The 18,917-nt window shown below is 39.0% G+C and overlaps 2 protein-coding genes across 4 annotated transcripts in view; both read left to right on the plus strand.

Moving 5' to 3' along the window:
• Positions 1-899: 899 nt before the first annotated feature.
• Positions 900-5,896, plus strand: LOC102307688. 3 transcript variants are annotated; one of them, XM_005913676.3, is made up of 10 exons: positions 900-1,369; positions 1,460-1,511; positions 2,103-2,177; positions 2,410-2,475; positions 3,552-3,614; positions 3,694-3,736; positions 3,833-4,015; positions 4,117-4,386; positions 4,598-4,687; positions 5,205-5,896. In XM_005913676.3, the coding sequence occupies exons 3-10, from the start codon at positions 2,103-2,105 to the stop codon at positions 5,609-5,611; spliced, it is 1,197 nt and encodes a 398-aa protein (XP_005913738.1). In that variant the 5' UTR covers positions 900-1,369; positions 1,460-1,511; the 3' UTR covers positions 5,612-5,896. The 3 variants fall into 3 exon arrangements, with proteins under 3 accessions (XP_005913738.1, XP_042079559.1, XP_042079561.1); XM_042223625.1 differs by having other exon boundaries at positions 900-1,511; XM_042223627.1 differs by having other exon boundaries at positions 901-1,511; positions 3,836-4,015.
• Positions 5,897-7,666: 1,770 nt separating this feature from the next.
• The window catches only part of myo1d (myosin 1D), a 116,069-nt gene continuing 104,818 nt past the window's right edge, over positions 7,667-18,917 (plus strand). The window contains exon 1 of the mRNA XM_005913674.2: positions 7,667-8,187. Within this exon, the coding sequence (XP_005913736.1) occupies positions 8,093-8,187 (95 nt within the window). The 5' untranslated portion in view covers positions 7,667-8,092. The remainder of the gene's footprint in view (positions 8,188-18,917) is intronic.

The raw sequence follows: 18,917 nt of genomic DNA on the forward strand, positions 1-18,917 counted from the left end.
CTCATTATATTATTAATAATAATGGGGTAATGGTGCTGAGCTTCTATTGCTGCTGTTACCCTCTAGTGGCCTGTTTGATTATAGAAACATCCACCTGTAGTTAGTTTGCATGGAAACTAGTGGATTCACTGTTTGCAATACAGTCACCAGACACTTAATTAGGTACACCTTGCTCAAACTGTCTGAGCTTGTCATGGCTTAGATTTAACAAAGTGCTAGAGACATCACCTTTAGATCATCTAAGCTTTATGACATCGTGTGTTATCCTGTTTTAAGCAGCCATCCAAAGATGGGTACACTGTGGTCATAAAGAGATGGATATGGTCAGCAACAATATTCAAGTAGGCTGTGACATTTTAAGCGAAGGTCAGTTGGTACTAAGAGGCTCAAAGTGTACCAAGAAAATATCCCCCACTCCAGCAGCAGCCTGAACCACCGCTGATACAAGGCAGGATGGATCCGTGCTTTCATATTGTTTATGGCAAATTCTGAACCACTATCCCAAAGTTTCAGCAGAAATCGAGACTCATCAGACCAGGCAGCGTATTTCAATCATCTGTTGTCTAAGTTAGTGAGCTCATGAGAGCTGCAGACCCAGTTTCCTGTTCTTAGCTGACAGAAGTGGCATTTTAGTCCACCTGCTTCAAGGTTTAACATCTTATACTGTTCTGCATATCTTGCGTGCAAAGAGTGATTACTTTGTTAATCGTTTTCATGATCAGTTTGAATTTCAGCAGGCTCTCTTGACCAAAATGCATCAAGTTGCTCCCGTGTGATTGGCTGATAAGAAATGTTGATAAAATCTTTAATTGTACAAACATTTAATTCTGAGCATCACTGAAAGAAAATACAGCCTATTTCATTTAGAAGAATAACACATTCACCACAACACAACAGCTTCAAGTCACATTAGCTCCACCCCACGCTTCCAGTTGAACTCATAGTAAGTAGTACATTCTTCATCTTAAAGCTCAAAGATGTCTTGACGTGTGTAGCAAATGCAAGAAGTATTTACTGCAGGTACTCTTCACTTGTTCACTTGCCACAATTTTAATAACAGAAATGTCACAGCCTTCACATTAATGTCAGTTGGACTGTTTTCACACCTTGGCCATCTGCGTATGGAGTAATAAGACAGGTCATGAAAAAATGACCACTTTTACAGTGTCACCACTGTCTGCTGACTGGGCAAACTGAAGAAACTGCCAACACTACAGAAATTTCATGTCTACGCTTGCAACAAGTCTGTGAAAAATTGCACCTTTAGATGCTGTTAAACTGAATTTTCTCCTTTTTTTAAACTGAAGCGGGTCAGTATTTAAGGCCATGTTCAGACAGGGTGCAGTTTCTCATCATGATGAAATGAGAGGTGAGTGTAGCGTTACACTTATAGACATCTGATTGCATTGAAATTGGACGTCCAAACGTATTTAATCTTTAGCGATTTTCATTCTTTCAGCACTTTAATGTCCCGCTTCTATAACCACAGACTGCTGACTGAATAGTTCAAGGTACAATTTTTGGATATTCATGGAACTGTAAGATTTCTTTGCAATATAACTGTAGCTGAACATTGGCTGTGTGATGATATAGTGTTGTTATAGGCATACTTTTTTTTATTATTCTTTATACTTTTATAATTTTTTTGTAATGTGTTTAATCTGAACTCAGTAACTTGCAAATCAAATGATCAATTATTGTTGTTGTAGTTGTTTTTAATTTAAAAAAAGGAGCAAAAATAGCAAAGTCTGCAGATTTAATTAAATCTAAATATATTGAATTGGTTGAATTGACTTGTAATTTTTATTTTCTTTGTCCTTTTCTTTCTGTATAAATATAAACCATATCTAAATGTGTTTCTGTCATAAAACCCAAGCCTTTAAAAGCGTTTTTCCTCAATTAATTCCAACATCTCGCACTAATGATATGTGATAAAAAAAAAATAAAACCAAAGCTTCGAGCATCTGGTCACAAATTGTTTGTTTCTCCAATAAACACTGACATTTGTACAGTGTTTTGTCGGGATTTATTCAACGAGTAAATGAGAAAGCATTTAAATGTCATCTTTTACATAACTATTGTGTAACTGTTGTTATCCCCAGATGGTTGTCTTAGCTCTGGCCATGTTCGTAGCATTGTCATCTTGTGCAGTTGGTTGCTCGGGGAACACAAATTCTGTGAGTATGAGCTTTGTTCATTGATGTTATGAAGCTAGAAGGCAGATGGAACAATACAAAAAAAAACATTTATTATGCAACAAAAGTTTTCCCCAGATGTTATTTAGCACAGACAGAACTGTGCCGAGCTCTTGTCACACTGAGCTCGTAGAGAGAATAGAACATCACGATATGTTTAATATCAATTACTTCAATTTGTCGTTTGAGAAAGTTTTTGTTTCTTCTTTTTCAGTCTGAACTCAAACTTTGGCGCGTAGAAGATCAACCTTTGTCTGTGCAACTAGCTGCTATTTTCAAGGTGATGCAATGAGCTATTACACAATTAGGGCAACAAAATTAATAAACAAGTCTGTTGATTAACCATTCTGTTAAATAATTTTTCGTTTATTAAAAAATAAAAAAATAAATGACATTTTAATATCTTTTCTTTTAAATTTTAAGAAATTGTGGCCTGTATTTTTCACCTTTTTGATGTTATAGACCAGACACTTTATTGGTAAATAAAGTAAGAAACTAGGCAGGTTAATTATTCACTATTCTTTAAATCTTATTTTTTTTATGGACATCAGGCCTTCATCTTAGCGAAGGGTTCCTGTAGGCCAAAAACGTTTGATTATATTACCCAATTCATCTACTTTAAAAAATTATTTTATTTATATCAACTGCCAATTTTGCATCAATAAAGTCAAGGTGGAAATGTTGCTTCAAATGCTTGTTTCCATTTTCTGTGTGTTAAAATCTGTTTTTATTTTTTTACTTGATTTTTCAGACATTTAGTAGGAAATCACTAGAATTTGCCTTAAAATGAATTGCAGTGGGCTTTGCTTTTTTAATGGTAAATGGAGTGGTTCTTATAGAGTGCCTTGCTTTCCACAAAGTGGATCAAACCACTAACCTTAGGATTTGTAGACTACCTGCACTACCTTATGAGCTACGGCCATTGCATTAAAGCTTTTATTAAAGCACAAGATAAAATAAAAAACATAAATAAATTATAAACATCTACAACAATCCAGCCTTCTGCAAACAAATCCTCAAATCCAAACCAGCTTTTTACAAGAGTACTGTATATACAGTATACATACTCATATATAGATATGCATGTATTTGTACACACATACACATGCATTTATTCATTCCTTTTCTTTATCTTCTTGTTTCTATAGTGACATAAGTATAGGTAACTTCTATAAATTACCGCACAGTTACTACTCTGACTCTGTATGTATTGGACATAATCTGAAGCATCTGGACCCACTATTTTTATTATTATTATCATTATTATGTAAATCCCTATAAATCCGAATTATTATTATTTTATCTGTCAATGAGACTGCAGCATGTCACTCGTTCTAAAAATGCTCACTATTGCAGGAGATGGAGAGCCTGAAGTGTGAACAAACAACACTTCAGCAGCAGCACAATGCTCTGACTCAGGTAGCCTCTATATAACTCCTTACAATCTGTCTCCATACTGAGCACCAGCTACTGAATGTGTTATTTTTTTCATGCGCAGATGCATATATCAAGCCATCAGAAAAGAGCTCAGAAGAAAGTAGGTCAGTGAATAAAATAATCTGCATTCTTTACTCAAAATAAAACTATTTTCAACACGCACTCTTAATTCAATATGTGCTGCAATCTCTCTTCTCAAGCAGGAACACACATCCTCACTTACAGTCCAAATTACATTGAGGTTGATAACATTCAGTCATCTGTGGAAGATGCAAGAAGACGAGGTGACCCCTGTTTCCACTACACGGTCCTAGATCAGACCTGGCGCGCCACCAACACCACCAGCAAGCTGAAGATGTGTGATCGGCAAGTAGACTGGAAAGGTAACCGACTGCACTTTCTTTATATGTAGCATGCACCTATTTCACTAAAAGCAGCAATGGCATTTCAAAAAACAGAATAAAATTTTCATCTTCTATTGGAGGGTGGTACCGTCTTTTCTACAAGGGTAAAAGTCTGCAGATGCCTGAGAGGTGCGTCCCTGTGAACAAATGTGGCACCAACTCCCCGCTGTGGCTGTCCGGGCCTCATCCAAGGATCAGGGATGGTATTGTGACCCGCAATGTCTGCGGCACTTGGAACAAAAGATGCTGTGCTTTCCATTCCACCCCCATCAAAGTCAAGAAGTGCCCAGGCAACTATTACGTCTATCAGTTCACTAAGCCAACATCCTGTTATTTGGCTTATTGTGCAGGTATAAATGAAAAATGCATTAATATTGTGCACATTTGTGGGAGCGTTTGGCTTTTGGATGCTGAAAATTAAGAAATTAAACATCCACTTTCACCCACAATCCATATTTATCCTGATTGCTGCAAATGTATACCTTTTGGAACAGTCTAATTCCTGCTAAGAGCAGTGCTTTTTAGAGACCTTTTCGAATGTTGCTGAATGTGTGTTCTCAGACGTCAACACGCTTGTGTGCGGTCGATGCAGGAGAAACCAGTCCTGTGTGAGCAGAGATAAGATTAACTGGAGATGCAAGACAAACAGAAGTAAGTAAAGTTTTTGTCAGTTTGAATGTGTCACACTAACGTTTACGCTGAAGGGATGGAAGGCCTTGGATGTCTGGGGCTTTTATTCTTCTCTGTTTGGTGACAGCGTTTCTTTGTCAATCATAATGCAACTTATTGAATACTAACATTGATTAATATGGGCAATCAGGCACAAATAGTTGCATGTATTATTGTACAGCACTAATTTGTTACTAGTTTGTATCTATATATATACAAAAATTCAACATAAAAAAGCTTTATTAAACAACTGTGTTCAAACATTTGTATTACTTTAAGAAACATTAAGAGACAGGTAAAGTCTTCCTTTTTTGCTCCTCAAACTTTAATTGTAAGCAAAGCTGGAGAATCTGCTACATAGTTTGTGTAAGAATGATTAAGATATTATCCTGTGTTTTCCATAATACACCTACAAAAGCCTCTCTTTATTAAGAAATTGCTGCAAGGTATATATCTATTTGTCTTTGTAATAATACTAATAAGATTACCTGCTCTTCAGTGTCTTCCCAAAAGATCCACTTCTTTGCGTCTTACCCAGCCCAAATCAATGGCAAACTGAACAGGATCAAGTACAGCAAGGTGCTGGTGAATGTGGGCCGAGCCTTCGACAGGAGGACTGGTGTGTTCAGGGCTCCCGTCAAAGGAATCTACCAGTTCTTCTTCTCCACTCAGACAACCATTAAGGGCCTTAAAACCGATCTGTGGCTAGTAATAAATAATTACTGGGTGGCCGTTTCTCGTGCACATGTTCCCCGTTCCTACAGTGTTGGAAGCACATCTACCTACATGACTTTCCTCCGCAGAGGGGCTTCAGTCTATGTCACCCACAACTGTGGTAACTCCTGGGCCACTGCTGCATCCATGACGATTACATTTGGAGGCTCACTGCTTTTACAAAGTAAATAATATACACCTCTGATGTTTAAAATGGTGCTCATTGATGTCGCGTGTCACTTTTATTTGTTTTTGTATTTTAGCAAAGAGGAGATAAGGAAAAAGTTTGTTCTTTCTGTCAACAGATTCACGGTTGTTGTAATTTATTTCATTATTTTTGCTAATGCTAACTCGTGCTAAATCAACCAGTTCCACTGTATTAACTACTCTGGAGTGCCAGCTAAATGTCTGCTTTGATGCTTAAGTGAAAATATTAATATTAAAAAGACTTAAGAGTGATGTTATTATCTAAATTCATCATTATTGCAATTTATACATTCATTTAAAATTCACTTTCAACTCAGTTTTATTTATAAAGCCTCAAAACTCAGCAAGGCACTTTATTTGGTAAGAAATCCCAACAAGCACTATGTGACAGCGGGAAGAAAAAGCTTTTCTCAACAGGAAGAAGCCTCCAATAGAACCAGTCTAAGAGAGGGCGAGCCATCTGCTGTGAACGGCTGGGGATGGAAGGAAAGAGAAAAAGGGGAGCATAGGTAGACAGGACAAAACACAGAGGATGGGAGACAGACGTGCAGTAGTAATAGCAGGAGCAGTAGCCATAATACAAAGTGGTGAGGAGAGTAGAAATGTGCTGTCTGGTACAGGACGTCCTCCAGCAGCCTGTGTCTACAACAGCATAAAAAGTGATGCTTGAGTCACCTGATCCCACTCTAACTATAAGCTTTATCAAAAAGAAGTTATAAGTCTAATCTTAAAAGTGGAGAGGATGTCTGTCTCCCAAATCCACAGGCAAAGAGCTGATAGCTGAAGGCTCTGCCTCCCACTCTACTTTCAGAAATTATGAGAACCACAAGTAAGAGAGCAAAGTGCTCCGTTAGGGTAATATTATATTATGTACTCTTTAAGATATAATGGTGCCTGATTATTCAAGGTTGTGTATATGAGGAGAAAGATTTAACAGGGAGCCAGTGAAGACAAGCCAGCATAGAGGAAATATAGTCTCTCTTTGCAGTTCCTGCTGCTATCCCCACTGCAGCATTTTGGATTAATTGGAGGCTTTTCACGGAACTTTAGGAACAACCTGATATTAAAAAATAGTAATAGTTCAGGCTAGAAGTAATAAATGCGTGAACTAGTTTTTCAGCATCACTGAGGCAGGATAATTGTAATTTTAATAATATTGCTCAGATGAAAGAAAGCAATTCTACATTTTTTTTTAATGTTTTTGGCATATACTGATCAAAAATGACTCCAAGATTACTACACATGGAGCTGTTGGAGGCCAAGGATTTTAGGGCCAAATATAGAAGTAGGAAATAAAACGTCATCCAGTCATTTATGTCCTAAATTAATTGATTTATGATGTATTGTAATGACAGAACAAATGTATTTTTTTAATCATTTATTTATTCAGGTTAAAAATTGTATCTCAATGAAATCACATACTGGATGATATTTTACAATATAAGCATTTAAGTTAATACGATTAGAGCAACACTGCTGTTTGTCAGGGTGGAGTTTTAAGCCATTTACGTCTCTTTTACACAAGGTGGCGCACTAATATCAGAGTAAGCCTAGTGAGAAGCCGGCGGCACTTAAAGCGTTCAGCTTCTTTTACAGGAGGTTTCATTCAGGAGGCAGCGTTAAGATACAGCATAGGAGGGAAAACCTAAAAAATAATGTTTTATTTATCACAGGTTATTTGATAATTAATCCAGTGAATGACTCGTTGTCTACATAACTGTACGTCTGCTTTTCATTCATATCATCTTGAGAAAATCTTACTGAGACCCAGTTTTCCCTTTTATGGTAAAAGAGGGCATCATTAAAGTGAGGCCAAAAACATTATGGTTTTCCTCCGAGTGTTTAACAGCTTAGAGGTGGCGTCGTCATTGCTGAAATATGTATCAGAAACTGGTGGAGCGGTGGTCTACAGAAATATTTGCAATGCTTTTCAACTTACACATCGCTGCCTGACCAACACCTCTCCACAGGGCGGGGGCGGGGCTTAGACGAGGATGCTTCAATCCTATTGGTGTACGGTCGTTCAGGAGGGACAGGAGAGAAACTCCAGGAAAAAGGACGGACGGACAGGGGGAGCTGGCGCACGGTGTAACGGGACGGTACCTTTCGGCGTAAAGACGAAACTTTGTATGGACATGAGGATATTTTGGAATAATTCCTGCTTGTTAAAAGAAAAGCGGAGCTCCTGAAGGGAAACGGCGTGTTAAAACGTTCAGAATTAGCAGCTGCTGGTTTTTAAAAGGGAATTTCCGACCTCAATTAAACATGACTAAAATTAGAGTTTGACCAAAAAAAAAAAAAAAAAAAGAAAAGAAAAAATGAGCACCGACTACAGAGCTGCACATTAAAGTAGAGGAGGTGGTCAGGGAAGCCCGCCAATGTCCACCCTTTGTCGGCACTTCAGAGCAACTTGTTGACACATTTTATTTTCCAGGAGTTTCAGTAAGAAGAAAAAAAAATAACAGTATGGCAGAACACGAGAGCCTGGAGTTTGGAAAAGCAGACTTTGTGCTTTTGGACAACGTGTCTATGGAAGAATTCATGGCTAACCTAAAACTCAGGTAAGCCAGCCCTGCACGGCTGCGGTCGTTCACCTTTGTAAATCCGCATGAGTGTCTAATAAGCACTCACGCTCGGGAGAGTGGAGATTTAGAGCGAACACGGTACCTGCTAACAGCATTTTTAGCCAAAATGTTTGCTGTTTGTCATTCAACAGGTGCTACAAAGCTCATTCTTGCTGAATGAAGAGAACTTGTCAAGCTGCTATAAGCTCTGCCATCACCTGTTTTCGATACGTCACTTTCACATGTGAATGATGGGATGGGAAGCTTGTTTATAGTGTTTGGTTGCTGTCGCGCTTCTCACACCTTTTCCTGCTTTCTGACCAAACCGGTAATTCGCTTTGAAATATTTTGAGTGAAACTCCACCCAGCCTCCACACACAGACATGCACACAACTCCTGTACGGTTTGAACGGATTCTCCTCCAGACCGGTTTCTATCAGCTGTGTTGTCAGTGGCTCTGTGTCAAGCATGATGTCAGGCACGCCTTGCAGCGTGGGGGTAACATTACGTTTCAGATGGGCTGTGGCTTGGAGTTCAGTTTCTTCATCTCCTTTCCTCACCTCTGCCATCTGTGATGAAAGTGGAAGCTGATCCCCAATGTCAGTTTGGAGTGAGGTCTTGGTGTGTTGGTGTGTTTTTAATGGTGTGGTACTGGGGGAACTTAGAACAAAGCAGGGGGCACACAGAAAATCAGAATATTTGATCAGAAAAATACTTCACAGGAACGGCTGGCTACAATTTTGAGGTACATGAATTGATGAATTAGATGGCTAATACATGAACAGTGGTGCTGCACAAGAGCCTCAAAATTATTTTGTATTTAATAATAACTGTTTTATAAATTAATAAAATAAAAAGTTAGACCTTTTACTTAACTTTGTTAAATAGGACTATAACTTTTTAGGATAATATACGCAAATAACCTGAAGTGAAAGTTTGGCAAAATCATGCACATAATATAATTTAAAAAAATGATTGATTACTGTGTTTATCGGTTAAATATTGGAACTTGAGATGATTGGTTTAATTGGTTTTATACTGCTGGGTAGCTTTAGCTGTAATGGTGCAGCACAGTTTATTAAATTTGCATCAGAACCAAAAGGTTTAAAATACATGGTGTGGAGTGCTAATAATATTTGCATTCAAATATAGAGGAGTGGACATAGACAGTAGCAAAACACAGAGATACTTAAAGTGCAAGTATATTAAAATTGTGCTTCAGTTATGTATTTCAATAAATGTCAATTTACAGCCGGAACAATTAATAACAGTATTGGCAGTAAGCTGGCATGTGAAGAAACATGATCCATAAATGGTCAAAAGCAAATAAGAGGATATGTGCTGAAAAAAAATGTCAGTGTCAGAACTGTGTGTTGCCTTAAGTTGCACAATTCAAACTAGCAATGGAAGTTGACTCAAACAATATGCTTCGGTTATCCTGTCTATCTTTGGCCAGGAGACTCTTGCAACAGAGATTTGTATTCCCAGGAGCTTCACTTCCTAATTAAATAAAGATTTAAAGAATATTGAAAAATGAATGTAGGGATGTAATCAAAAATAAATAAATACATAGGACAAAAACCTGGCAAGATGTTTAGTCACTAGTTTCACTTTCCCTACTTAGCACATGTGCTTTATTAGTATCACTATATGGATGAAAGTTTTAGACCATACCACTTATTCTTTGACTTTAGGTGTTTTCTGTCCGTTTGGCACAGGTGTATAAGATGTAGCTCCTCCCTTTCTCCCCTTACAAATATTTGTGAAAGAGTGAGCTGATTCTAAAGAGCTCACCTGTTTTTGTTAGGGTTAGAGTGCTGCAATGAGTCATTTTTTGAACTTTAAGCAATATGACTTCAAAGTGGAAGTGTTTGGGACCCACAGCAACTCAGCCACATACAGTTGCTGTACTTAGTCACATGGCTTCAAAGGGTTGAACCTCTTCTGTCATGAATATCAGCACAAACACAGCATGCCTGGAGTTTCAGGGCATGGGTTTCCATGGTTGAGGAGCAGCATGCACGCCTTACATCACCAAACACAATGCCAAGTGCAGGATGGATTGCTGTAAAGCACCACTGGACTTTGGAGTAGTAAAAATGTGTTCTGTGGAGGGAAAAATCATGTTTATCTGTCTGCAAATCTGATGGATGAGACTTGCTTTGAAGAATACCAGGAGAACATTAACTCTCCAACTGTGCCACACTTAAGGTTTGGTGGAGGAGGGACGATGCTGCGGACTTGTTTTTCTGGAGTTTTGGCCAATTGTATGCAGTTTGAGGAAGACAAATTTCCAGTGCATCGTGACCATACCCTAGTGCACAAGCAAGGTCCATAAGGGCATGGTTGGATGAGTCTGGTGTGCAAGAACCTGAGTGGCTCATGCATAGCCCCGACCTCAACGGCATCCAACATCTTTGGAATGAACTAGAACACAGTTTGAAGTATCTGCTGTTATAGCTGCAAAGCTTGGACCAACTCCATATTGATACTTATAGATTCAGACGTCATAATGAGATGTATTAAAACATTTATTCTATAAATGGACCAACACTTTTGTCCATATAGTGTGAGTCACATCAAGATAAGACTTTATTGATGTTCAGGGGAAAAACACCTAATGAGAGAACAACAAAGGATCTGAAGACAGGAAAAATGCTTTAAAAGGAGTTACAAAATAATACAAAGAAGTAACATTTCACTTTGTGCCGATGTTACAAACTTAATCAAATAAAGTGTCTTGGTAGTTATTGGGTCACAATATTACATACTGACAACTTCTGTGCTCCTTGAGATTGATTCTCCAAGTGCAGCATGAATCACAATCCAAAAGGTATTTCTTATTTGATGATGATAAAGAGACCGGCGACTATCATTTAAGCCTAAAATATCCGAAGTTGGTTTGTGGTTTTGTAACCTGGTGACAATGAAGGCCATAGACTATGTTCGACATCATCCTCATCAAACTATTTAGTGAGCCCCTGAGTCTTGATGTTGCCTTTGTCATCTTGAAGAGACCGCTTACACTAGGGGTAAACTGTTTCATCAAGAATTAAAGTGATCACTTAGAGCAGCTTTGTTTTGACTTACAGCGTCCTTCCTTCCTTCTTAGGGAACGTATAACAGAGGCACTGCACTCATTGTTTAACCTGTCATCTGTAGTGTAGCGAGTTTTGCAAAAGCGTAAAGTGTTTTGCTGCTGTGAATGTGAAGGTCTTCATTAAACAACATACAAGTTCAGTTATTAGTAGACATACTGCCAGCAGTGACTTGTAGAGTAAATATTTGAAGGACTTTAAGGTTGCACTTTCCAAGGTCTTTTTCTACTGGCAGTCAGTTGGCTGTGTGGTTTTTCCTTATATGACCAAGCAGAGCAAGATATTCAGGAATGTGGACCACACCAAAATGTTTGTGATTCCTTTTCCGCCCGTGGAGGGTGGGGCTGGTGATAATGGCGAGAACTGTTAGATGCACGTACCTGCTTAAAAGAAGTGGATTGCAGCCAGAATCACTTGGTGCTAAGTATTAGTGGTACCTTAAAGTCTTTCTTCTCCCTCTCAGTACCTTCTGCCAGCTTTTCCTCATGTTTTACTCCGCATAAACATTTGTTACAATGTGCCAATATTCAAGCTTAAATCCATGCTCAGAAAACTGGGGCTTTTAGAGTTACTTGAACACCATCATTAGAAGGAATATATTTAGGGAATATATTAAAATCATTTCAATATATTTCAGAGCTTTAGTTGTTAAATGCATTTGGACTGCTCTTTTTTTTTTTTTTAGTGTACAGTTTGCTGTTTATGATAAATCAAAGATGTCTGAGAGGTGAGAGTGCCAGATGCACAAGTGTACATGTTTATAGAGGACATTGCCGTTCTCGTTAACAAAGCTTTTACTAACATACTTTTAAAATTAGATCAGCTTCTGTGGTGTGAACAGTAGCCTTGGCAGACAGGCAAGAAACCTGCAAGGATCCAGACAGCACCCGGCCTCTTTTTCCCGACTCTGTCCTATTTTCTGTCTGTTTGTTTTCCCTCCAGCTAGACAGCTCGGTCCAGAGGTGGCGTGTGCAGATTGTTATTTGTAGAGGGTGTGACCAGCAAGGAGTGCTTCCTTTTTGCTCCTTTTCCCCTAGTCTGAGGGTGCATGCATGCATTCATGGGCACATGTGTGAGTGTGTTTAGGCCGTCTCCAGTTCTCTCATCCAAAGTGAGCCGTGCTGCAGTCCTTTTGCACATCTCTCATGGGTGTGTTTTACACCGTGTGTGGGAGCTGAGCGTCATAATATAGTGTAACACACTGAAATTTAGCTTCAGAGCCACTAAATTGAATGCATTTATTTGAAGTTATTTACAGGTGCTGGAAGAGCTAACATAACATTTTCCAGGTGGTTCCTCAGGCGCTCTTACTGAGAAGCTCACATTGTTCACTCTTCCAAAAGTTGTGAAAATCCCCAAATATTTTTATTTAAAGTGGGTCAAAAGCCAAGCTTTGGTGTGGAGCCAGTCCTCATTTAGTGACTCCCCAGTTGGCCAAGTTTGACTAACCGACTCAATTACTCCGCTCTATATGGGATTTCTGCTAGTGTTGTTAAATGCCTGCCATGTTGGGAAGGTAATCAAGTTCCCCGGTGGCTGCATGCATGTAAGGCATGATTTGGAAAAGATTGCTTGTGTTCCCTCACTGTGGCCAGAAATGGTTGTTCAAGTTGACATTTACTTTGTTTGACTTGAGGTTGAACTGTGTGGCCTGTTCCAGAGAGCCTCCCAGTCTCAAAATAGAGCCCAGCAGTTGCCCAAAGTCTTTTTGTAGAGATGGTAGGAGAATAATGCCAGATAGCTGTATGGTCTTGAGAACTTTGCACATCGACATTAAGCAGATATGCTCAAAACTGTTCAGCAGAACCTATATCTGATTATTTTTATAACTGTGAGTTATCTCTCCTAATTTAAACTCATGTTTACTGATGACAGTAAATCTGATTTTATACCTTAAATTGACTAAATAAAGCAAAATATGGGCAAAACAGTTATAGCAGTATTTAGTGATCACTTTGTCCTTTAGATCTGACATCCTGCAAACTCACAGCTCTTGTCTATATCCCTTCAACCAGGCAAGTTTTTCTGCCACTAAATGTCTTTATAAGGCAGCATTGTCTTGTCTTTTCCAAGGGAAAAAAAATCCTCTGAACCCCTGTGTATCCCAAATAAACATGGGGGTATTTTTATTGTACATCAGTCTTATAAATAAGTGTCTGATCTTCCAGATTGTCACACTAACAGATGAGGGCAGGTTTTTAATTAATGTCCAGATGAATGAAAATTGGATGAGAGGAACACGATGGGAAATGGGCTGTTTGCTTTAATCCTAACCATCTTTGTGGGTTTTCTTTCTACTGGGCTAAGTATGATAATATTATCAGGACTTCTACACAAGCAAAATATTGTTCTGAACGTCTGAAGGCTTCTGTTTGTTTGACTGCTCTGAGTGATTTGACCCTTGAACCTATCTATGCGGAGTTAAACAGGACTTTGAGCGGGAAGTCTACAATAATGTGGAGCAGGCCGGCAAAGCAGGAAAGCTGGCATTTCCCCTGCCTTTGCTCCTCACATTTCATTGATTCCTACAGCCTCTTCCCAGCTCAGTAAAGAATTTTGTGTGCAGACGGGCATATGCTGTACATATGAGATTCAATTTTGTTCTCAGGTAGCATAGCTAGGTTACAGTTGTCACTCCATTGTGGCATTTCCTGTATTTAAACATAGAATTGCTTGGTAAATTGCTTTGAATTGCTGTAAAAGGAACAATGCTCCTCCTGTTTTAACTGCTCCAACTGCAGGTACATTAAAAGAGGGGTGATGTTAAATGAGACAACCTTCTCTGTTTTTGTGCTGCAAAAAAAAAATAAGAGATCAAACTTAGCGTTGGAAACCTAGTGTCTCCCACTCTTGTAAGATATGGTCTCGGAGGACCGGTGACACCAAAGACCCACTACGTGTTTATATGTTATGGGTTTTGTGTGTGTGTGTGGGGGGGGGGGTCTTTCAATTTAAATGCATTGGCATCTGGAACATATTAAGCTTAAGGCTTTTCCTCAACTAAATCCGTCTTTATTTGCTGCTTTTGTGCCTTTGTTCATTCCTCTGCAATAAAACCAAAGTCCATGTGCACAACACTGTCCTGGCTGACATGCTCTCTAGCCCCACAGCAAAGATGAAAACGGTGATAGTGTGCAGCAGATGACTGTAAGAATATTTAATCCCAACCCGCATATTAAAGTTTTTTCCTCCCAGTGGTTTTTCAGTCAATGGAAGAGAAATGTCTTTAGATGAATGCTAAGATTGTGTGCTTTTGGAAATGGAGGGCCAGCAGCAGCAAGCACAGAAATGTGCATGACGTCATTTACAATCGTTGGCGTTAATGGTACAAGATCTGAGGGAGACGACAGGCTCGTTGTGTGATTAACATCTGTTTCCTTTATGTTGCAGTAGCTAAACATTAATGAAAACTGTTTGCTCTTTATTGCAAACTCCAGTTGCTTCAGTCCCTCACACTGCCTATCTTCCTGCGAGATTTCTTACTAAGAAAACGAGCCTTCGCCGAGCTGACAGATTCATAGAAGGCTGTTTGAGAAATGCCTCATCGGCCTGCTCCCCTGCAATCCAGCAGTGAAAAGTCCAGTCTCACCACAAGAATTTCCATACAACCGCCTATAATCTGAAACACATTACCATCCTTACATAAACAGGGGCTGTGCTTGTGTAGCTTTATTTCCCTCCAAAATAGGTTCAGCGACTCTCAGAGATGTCTCATTTGTGGACTCTTGAGATGGCAGGCGGGGTCAGCAGCAGGACGCTAGCCCAAGTATAGTGTTTCTAGGACCAGGTTTTGGTCTTTATTTTAGTGCTGTTGTGTCACAGTTTCCATTTTTCTTGCTGCATCTTTTCCATTATTCTGTGTATCTGCTGTTGGTGGCTTCATTAGATCCAAATTAACTTTGGTTTTATTGGGCCTTCTACTCAGGTATGCAGTGTCTTTAATGGGTGTCATTATTAACAATGGTTTTCTGAATGTTATGCAAGGAATCTACAGACTGTTCCCTCTGTTCATACCGACTATAAAGCAGCTTCTTCCTGAAGTGAGGAAATGCATAACAAAGTCCGCCTTGTGTGTGTAGAAAAACTTACACAATTCAACTCAGTTCATGTAATTTGACACTTTAGATTTCAGAGTTAAAAAAATCATTAGATAGCTTAAAACGTATTGGTTATTATAAGATGTTTTTTTTCCTCTGGAGCCATGAGGTTCCAGATGATTAGCTGACACATTTTCTTCAGCACATTTAAGATGCAAAAGGATTCATTTGGGATTTTATGGCCAATTTCTATAGAGGGAATAATAACAGCTACCAAAAACATCTTAATGCACATCTATACACAAATAAGCTTTAAACACTAACATATCCATTATTAATTCACCTATGAATAAAATAATTGAAATTTGACTTTCCCTTTAGGGTTTAAATTTGTCAGGCATCACATGTAAACTGTCTGGCTGATGATGCAACAAGCAACCGCAACCTGTCTGTGCAACATAATGCCCTGACAAAATTCCCAGTACCCTCATTCTCCAGTCTACACACAGGACTCTTATCTCCTGTCTGAATCTCATTCACTTCAAGTCCGCTAACATGACGTAGAGCTTAGCAATCCCAGATAAGGAGTGTTAGTCTTTTGGTTATTTATGTGCGTTTGTGGTTTTGGGTATGTACACGTTGTCTTTTGTGCACATTGTGTGTCCAAGGTAGCGATGATGTCGTCCCCTGCCTCCTCCTTTGTTGTATTGTTCTCTTGTCCACCTGTTGGAGCTGTGCTTTGAGCCACAGTGGGGGTGGAACAGCTTACTCACTTTCACAGCCAGCACCTCACATCACTTTGCAGCTCCTAAGTGAAGGAGTACATGTAGGCGGATTATTTACTGTCAGCATTCGGTGGCCATTTTTCTCTTTCAAAAGCTTCATGGGAACCATTTTTCAGACTGTACACTTTGAAACTTTGTGTTCTTATTTCTCCCAATTGGTAATCAGTTGTTAAAGATGTGCCATAAAAGTGAAAATTCACATTAAAGGGGTTTAAGCAAATTAAAACGGCTTTTACATTCGTATATCTGAACTCACCCGACTGAAATCTCTGCATAGATGGTCTGTCTTTATTTTTACACATGAAAAGTTCCCAGAATAATTTAAGGAAAAAAAAAAGCTAGAATTTCTGTTATTTAGTTAATTATTTCAGCTCTAGCATAATAACTAATCCCGTTTCATCTATTTCTGTCCTTTTCTTGCCTCCTCTGTCTACTCCTGCTGTTATTTTTTGTCCATCCGTCTGTTTTTGTGCTCTTCCATGCTGCCCTTTTAGCCCTGATAGAAATCATAGTACTTTCCTGAAATAGCGTGTTGAGTAATGTCTGGTTCTTTTGGGTTGGATCATTTCTCAGTTTTTTTCTTCTCGCTCTGTTTCTTCAAAAATCCACCCAGTCATCCATTTTCATAGCCAAAGCCCACTGTGATTTTTACATCAGCCGCTGCTGGCGAGTGTGTTAAAGCGTAAACGGGTTCTGTGTCAGGAAAGCGGCCAGACTCAAAAACTCAACCACTACCACCACTGCTCCCTTCATTTCTTCTATATTAACAGGCCCTCAAGGCCTTCATTGAATTTTTAATATTTAATCGGGGCAAAGTCCTCTACTCAAATACTGTACATGCTGCAGTGGCAGCTTAACTTTGGTATGGTATATTGTGTGTGAATAAAGAGGCGGAGCAGATAGCTGTGATCACATTAAACAAAGAAAGGAGGGTCGGCCACCTGATCTCCAGCCAGGCTGTTTACACATGGCTCCCATTTCCCCTAAGTATCCAGGCCTGCCGCCCTCATGGGAACTTTGTGTAGCTTGGCTTTGTCTGTTAATCTGCCTGTTGCAGCTCCTCACAGAAGATTGTTTTATAAGACATGTACCTCTTGTGTGACAGTTTTATGAGTTGTGCTTTAATAATTTCCTCTAAACAGCTAGCAAAACAGCGATAATACCTATATACTTTATGCAAATGAAAATATGGAAATGTCGTTTTTACCTATGTGAAAAGTGCACATAGTGAAGTGTGCACAATAGAAATTGTGAGTTATATTACTTACTAGAATCGGTGTCAGTATCACTTGTTGTATTTTTTCAGTAGTATTATCCTTAGTTTTATTATTTCAGCTGTTTAGTTACGTTTCTTTCAGTGTGACTTGTCAGACTGTCTGATTTGTCAGGTAAAGCACAGGTAAAACAAATCCCATTAACATTGGCTCAGGTCCATCGGGGGTCCCACTTAGCTACTCTGAATCCGTAATACAGGAAGCCTGGAAGTGGGTCACTTAAATGAAAGCAGATGTCAGCATATCAGTTATACCAGTGTTTTTCCTGTTATGTGCCCGAGTCTGCTATATAAAAAAAGGTCTATGCAAACACTGTTTTCAAACATGTGCTCACGCTTTTCCAAAGTGGCATAGTCAAATTATCCAGCTGCCCAAAATACAAACAGAACTGAAATCTAATATAGAGTTTTTAACTTTCTTACAAGTTTATTATTAATTTGGAAATTGGTATTTGGCGAAACAATAGGATTTTGTGTCCCCTTGATTGCTTTAGAGCGTGGGTCACATACAACACAAATTTGATCCAGATGAGTAAAACTCCTCTTTCTGACAGTGCAAAGACATTTAATTAAGCATTTAATCCCCGACAAGTCTTAATATCAGAAAAAGAAGTGCAATTTCAGCAACATCTGTTTTCTACAAGATAAATGTGCTAAATTACAGGGCCTTATGTTTGACACCACTGATTTAGAGATGACCATAGACTCTTCTCTCTGTGATACACAGCATCCAGTTCAATCATCCTTATGTGGATTTATTACTGTACTTTTTGGCTTGTTATTATTTTGACAGATGGGGTGTCTGCATTTCTCTGCCTCATTCTAATTTGATATCATTAAATCGTTCACTTTTAGGTAGACATGACATCATTAGAGGACAAAAAGCGTGACAGTGTTCATACCAGACCTATTCATTGTAAGATGACATAAGATTTAGTCAGTCTTTTGTTTACGTTGCTGATGTAACTGTTAAAGGATGTTGCCTAGTTTCTTGTATTTATTTTAGACAGTGAAAAATTCCAGATTTTTTGATCCCGGGGGATAAAGAAAGTGAAAAGTCCTTTATAAAAGCCTATTGTTGGAGGAAACTGTGCCAGTAGCTTGGAACCATTTGATGTGGGCCTGTGGGAGGGTGGATGGGTTATGTGTTGACGGGTTGTGTCTCCTAAAGATAGTGCTAAACAGCAGCTCCCAGACTAAGCAGGCTTTACAAAGCAGCGGAAAATCCCCTAATGCACAGCCCAGATGTCTGATGGCTGCAGACCGTGAAGAAAACTTCTGTGGCACAGTACATAAAAGAATGGAGCAGAGGAGAGCAAAGTGGAGTAGAGCAGCACTTTGAACACATTTCTGGTGGGTAGCAGAATAAAAAAGGCACTGATATTTGCCAGACAAACTTAGATTATTATAGCTGGTCTGTATTGGGCACTGTGAAACAATGGCTGTCCTTGAGAGCTGGACAGTTATACATGAGATCACATTGAGTGTTTCAACAGATTTAGACTTTATTTCTTGTGTGGGATGGATGGGGGGG

This window comes from Haplochromis burtoni, unplaced genomic scaffold, assembly GCF_018398535.1.
Source record: "Haplochromis burtoni strain Fernald_Lab_line unplaced genomic scaffold, NCSU_Asbu1 Contig_6, whole genome shotgun sequence".
Taxonomy (NCBI): domain Eukaryota; kingdom Metazoa; phylum Chordata; class Actinopteri; order Cichliformes; family Cichlidae; genus Haplochromis; species Haplochromis burtoni.

Excerpts from the sequence above, each read along its gene's own strand:
- LOC102307688 (XM_042223625.1), top strand. The coding sequence starts at position 2,103 with ATGGTTGTCTTAGCTCTGGCCATGTTCGTAGCATTGTCATCTTGTGCA. Across the intron at positions 3,615-3,693 it reads AGCACAATGCTCTGACTCAG|ATGCATATATCAAGCCATCA; the intron begins GTAGCCTCTATA and ends TTTCATGCGCAG. Across the intron at positions 4,016-4,116 it reads TCGGCAAGTAGACTGGAAAG|GGTGGTACCGTCTTTTCTAC; the intron begins GTAACCGACTGC and ends CTTCTATTGGAG.